The 5,323-nt window shown below is 47.2% G+C and overlaps 1 protein-coding gene across 1 annotated transcript; it reads left to right on the forward strand.

The window, feature by feature from the left end:
- Positions 1–2,297: 2,297 nt before the first annotated feature.
- On the forward strand, positions 2,298–4,353 carry LOC136482496 (uncharacterized). Its single transcript, XM_066479706.1, has 5 exons — positions 2,298–2,454; positions 2,578–2,736; positions 3,372–3,476; positions 3,781–3,909; positions 4,048–4,353. The coding sequence occupies exons 1-5, from the start codon at positions 2,376–2,378 to the stop codon at positions 4,230–4,232; spliced, it is 657 nt and encodes a 218-aa protein (XP_066335803.1). The 5' UTR covers positions 2,298–2,375; the 3' UTR covers positions 4,233–4,353.
- The last annotated feature ends 970 nt before the right edge of the window (positions 4,354–5,323 follow it).

Below are 5,323 nucleotides of genomic sequence, written 5' to 3' on the forward strand. Positions count from 1 at the left end.
AGTTCTAAAAAGAGTTCCAAAAAAAATGCTACAGTGCCTGTCACATCGAATCTTCCGATACGTGTATGGAGCATTAAATGTAGACGAAAAAAATGCTAATTGCACAGTTTGGTTGGAAATCGCGAGACGAACGTTTTGAACCTAATTAGTCCATGATTGAACACTATTTATCAAATAAAAACGAAAGTGCTACAGTACCTAAATTCCAACTTTCCCTCCAACTAAACACAGCCTTACAAGAGAATGAAGTCACACTTGTAAATTCTTGTGCACTAGAAAATCCAAACGGAAGCCGCTCGCAGGTGTAAAATATTGCAAAACATCCAAACGGGGCCTTATGTTATGCTTGGATCCATTAGCACTAAAAATTAGCTAGGTAAAAACTAATAGCTGCTAATTTTTAGCTAGATAATTTTTAGGAGTAGACAGTTTGATCCACCTGTTAATAGGTGGTTGGATAGTGAGTTAAAGGTGTATATGAATTATTAGTACCTATTAGCAACTTAAAATCTGCTAATGGAACTAATAGTTTTTCTCAATTCTGTCTTGGCATGTTTTTCATTAAACAGAAGTAGAGTTTGTTACGACCTAAGCTGGCCATAGTAATCGCAAGATTACCAAGTCCAGCGACCGAAAAGCACATACGGTTGTGATTTACACAGAAATATTTTGCAGCATAAAGACAACGAGCGGCCTTCCTAGGCAATCAGTGCACCGACAGTAGTTGCCGCCTCCGCCCAAAACCCGCCATGTACCGGTCGTCGGCCCCTTCCTCGATCGAGTTGGGTAACTACGACGGCGAAGTAGCGGCATACAAGAGTTGCCCGCTCTTGTGCGACCGACTCCCTCACGACAGTGCGACGTGCGCGAGCACTGGCACCTTGCACATTCCAGCCCAAACACGAAGTTTACGCCATTGGGAAACCTATTTTACGACAAACCAGCTGAGCACAAGGCTTATATAGCCTCGTCGTCAAGCCCGGTCAAGTCAAGGTTCCAGGCCACCGGGTCGAATTCACCCGAAAACAGCACGTGCAGTGCCTCCTGCTGGGAGGCCGACAAAGGGGCCGCAAAAAGGCCGCCCAAAACTTTTCATAGGCCTCGGCGTCCACATCGTCGGTGTTGGTGTTGTCGGCGACACCAAGCTTCTGCAAAAGGATGCTCTATGCCTGTAGCGTGGCGTTGGAATCGTGGGGTTTCTGGGCGAGGCATTCGCTGCGTCTCTGCGTAAACACCGACTTCGGCATCTTGGACTTCCTGAGCTTAGGGCCAGCACAGATGATGAGGTTCTGTAGAGGGATACACACCTGCGACTCGATCACTTCTTCAATCAGCATCCCTTTAACTAGTAATTAGCAGGTTACTAGCGGGGCTGTTCAGATCCGCTAGTACTAATTTTAGCTGCTAATTTTTAGTGATAATAGACCCTTAGTCTAGCTAGCGGAGGTCGTTTAAGGGAGTTGTTAGTGTATCCGATGTACATAATAATTTTTGGGTATGTCAACTCTCTGTTCATGTATTTTATTATACATGATATGTATATGTATTTATTTATATAATAATAAATACCTATACTTTGTGCAAGTGATAAGAGATAATATGAAAGATTTTCTTATTTTTCTTAATTTTCTCAAGATTTTAAACCTCGCCATAAATAAACTTCGATATCTCGATCTCGATCTTGATATATAGAAAAGAAAATCTCTACATATCTTTTACAAGTAGCTGTTCAAAAGTTAGAAAAAGAACACGAGATGACTCGGTACAGACTAGAGATCTGGAGATGCCGCCATCAGGTCAAACCTGACGGTCGTCCTTGTGGACGACATACAGTCCGTGTGCCTCCTCTTTCGTTTTTGTGTGCGTTTTTTCGTCAGACTCGTTACCGCGACAGCATGTTTTTTTCTTCTTTTTTTCTTTGCAAGACCTGGCCGACCAATCACAGCAACTACAAAATAAAAGCCTATATATAGGTTTCCAGGTCCCATTACCGTCACTGTACTAATCCCCACAGAACATTGACCCAGCTGCTTGCATTGCTTCCTAGCTCAGTTCCTCTCAGGAGGCCTAAGGCTACATACACAACACAACTCAACTCGAGGAGGTAGCAATGGGTCGTTTTTGTGTGCGTTTTTTCGTCAGACTCGTTACCGCGACAGCATGTTTTTTTCTTCTTTTTTTCTTTGCAAGACCTGGCCGACCAATCACAGCAACTACAAAATAAAAGCCTATATATAGGTTTCCAGGTCCCATTACCGTCACTGTACTAATCCCCACAGAACATTGACCCAGCTGCTTGCATTGCTTCCTAGCTCAGTTCCTCTCAGGAGGCCTAAGGCTACATACACAACACAACTCAACTCGAGGAGGTAGCAATGGGGCGTGCCAGGCCGCTCCTCGCGCTGGCGTCTCTCTGCGTCGCCGCCTTGCTACCCCATGGAGCCGCCGCCGCCGGTGAGTCGCAAAGGCGTGACGGTTATTAGCCTCGCCGATCGCCCGTTCAGTTCAGGCGCGCCCGGCCGTCCGTGTCTCCAATAATCCGTCGCTCCCATGCTCTGTGTTGTGTTTGTGTGACAGACACAGGCGGCGTGTGCGGCAACGTGAGCTGCGGCATGGGGACGTGCAGCGAGTCCAGCGACTACGCCTTCGGGTTCGCGTGCCACTGCAAGCCCGGCTGGAGCCGCTACCACCTCGCCGCCGTACAGTTCCCCTTCCTCCCCTGCGTCATCCCAAACTGTGAGTAAGAACAACAGCCCCCCACGCTCTCTCCACTCTCCTCTACAATGATCCTGCGCATCATCCATCCGTCTGCCTCCATGCACGCCCACTCGGCGGCACGGCCGATGTCGATCGAGTTGCCACCGAGGTCAGCTCTGGCGTTCGATCAGGATCAACCCGGCCGGCCCGGCCGGGGAACACTGCAGGAGGGTCGGAGTTGCGAAAAAGGCCTCGTTCGTTTCGCTGAAAAGCCAGACTGAAAAGCACTGTTCGCTGATTTACTGTGAAAGAAAACAATGGTAAGTTGAAGCCAGCAGGGCCTTGGTCCGTCATGGCATGCTGCAAAAAAGTCAGCCTAGTGTACCACATGTCAGGAGTCAGTCAGTCCCGGCGTGAACGTGACTTTTACTTTACCTTTCAGAAGAAGCTTCTGTTGACTCACCCACACTCGTCAGGTTCCAAGTTCCCCGTACTAGTCCGAGGGACCAAGTTGGTTGGTTGGTGGCGTGGAATTTCTCCTTGCCTTCGAAGGCACACGCATGTCAAACATGGGAAACGAACGCAGACTTGCCACGTGTCACACGAGCAGAGCAAACGAAGCACGTGCTGGAGTAACCAGCAGCCTGACGACTGTACTTGCTCTTTGCATGCAGGCACCATCCACTCCTCGTGCCAGGGCGGGTCGTCGTCGTCGTCGTCCCCGGCGCCGGCGCCATCGCCTCCTTCGGCACCGCCAGCAGGGCTAATCACCTTCGACCGTACGTAACAGCTCCCTCCAGCCCGGGAATTGTCATGTCACTTATATACAGTGACGAAGCCAGAAAAAAAATTAGGAGGGGTTGAACAAAAGAATAGAGGTTTTTTTATCTTCTCTTAATCTTAGTCCCTCATACCTAATACATGTATGCATAAAATTTTAAGAAAGGACTTAGGAAAACTCCACGCCCCCCTAGCCCCACCGCCTGCTTATATACACTACTACCACAAGATGTTGCAGTACGTCGCGCAATGCCGGCCACCTGAACTAACTAATGGCGTCTACTGCTTCCTGTTGCATACCAGCGTGCCTGATGCAGTACTGCGGCGACGGCGGCACCTGCGAGAAGGCGTCAGAGTTCACCCACCGCTGCAGCTGCCGCGACGGCTACGCCAACCTCCTCAACGACACCTCCTACCCGTGCTACCAACAGTGTACGCAACCATATATATCCTCTCCCTCTGAAACTTAAGCCTCTGATTTGCAGCTGCAGAGCGAAGCAACAAGAACAAGTGAGCCGACTGACGACGCCGGCTCGCCGGCGCCTGGTGTTTCGATCGGTGCTGCTGCAGGTTCGCTGGGCTCGGACTGCAAGGGGCTGGGGATTGACGTGAGCAACGGGTCCACGCCGAGCTCGTTGCCGCCTGCACCCTTCTCCTTCACCGTCAAGAAGTCCGGCGGCGGAGCTGCTGCCGCGGCGCCTGCTGACACGCTCCTCGGGCTGCTCTTGCTGCTCACCTTCTACGGGCTCCAGTAGATCCAGTGAACGAGCTGTCAGGACTCAGGAACGGGACAAAAGAAAGCACTGCTGCGAGAATCCAGACACAGTTTTCACGCAATTTTTATTTCTACTAGGTACATGCCCGTGCATTGCAATGGAAACAAAATAACCATAATAATTTTAGTTTAAACGCGTGTTGTATTACTACCTCTGTTTCAGCTTATATTGTTTATGCTTGTACTCCATAGCTTGACATGACACAATCTATTATATTATATTGTTTAGCTGCTTATAAACTTTTGATAATTGGATATATAGTACATTTGATATAAATCTAATCGTATCAAGTTTGTATTACAATTGATAGTTAAAAAATATTTGAAGTTATTGATCAAAGATGTTAATGTTTGAATGTTGTGTGCCTTATAAAACAATATGGAGGGAGCATTACTAAAAAGTGATATTTTGAGTGTGATGCTCGCAATATTTTGTTTTGCAGCCATAGTCACTATTACATGAGTCTTCACAAAGTTTAAACAATTAGCACATAATTGAAGTTTTGATGTATATTGTAAGGACCTAGTTATGCTATAACAGTCATTTTATACTACACAACAACCGCGCGTTTGCATACAACTATCCATTAAAGATCTTGGTCAATCTACCTGCCTCGCCATCGCTCTATTGACGCCTTCTCCCTCCTATCTTTATTACAGTAACATCTTCCGCAATCATGCCCTCACTTAGGATCTGCCCATAAACAATGCCCGGCCATTGCGCTTTGTTGCAAGATCTTAAAGCCAATCGAGCCAATGCCCAAGTTGATCGGCCTATTCATAGTTATTCAGGTTTTAATCCCATATAAGATGTGAAAGCCCAAGACCCAGAAGGACAGAACCCTTACTCCTTATGATCAGATTGTGTGAGCTCGAGGGCATTTGGATGATCGACCTAAGATTACAAGCACCTAGGGAGAACAAATCTGACTAACTGGTTGCTTAGTAAGAAAATCTACAATCTTAGAGAACAAATGATCTGACCATGGAAAAACACAATGAGTTAGTGATAAGATCGAACGTGACAATAAATTTATCATTAAAAGGTAAAAAGATTGAAAATACAGATGT

This window comes from Miscanthus floridulus, chromosome 9, assembly GCF_019320115.1.
Source record: "Miscanthus floridulus cultivar M001 chromosome 9, ASM1932011v1, whole genome shotgun sequence".
NCBI lineage: Eukaryota > Viridiplantae > Streptophyta > Magnoliopsida > Poales > Poaceae > Miscanthus > Miscanthus floridulus.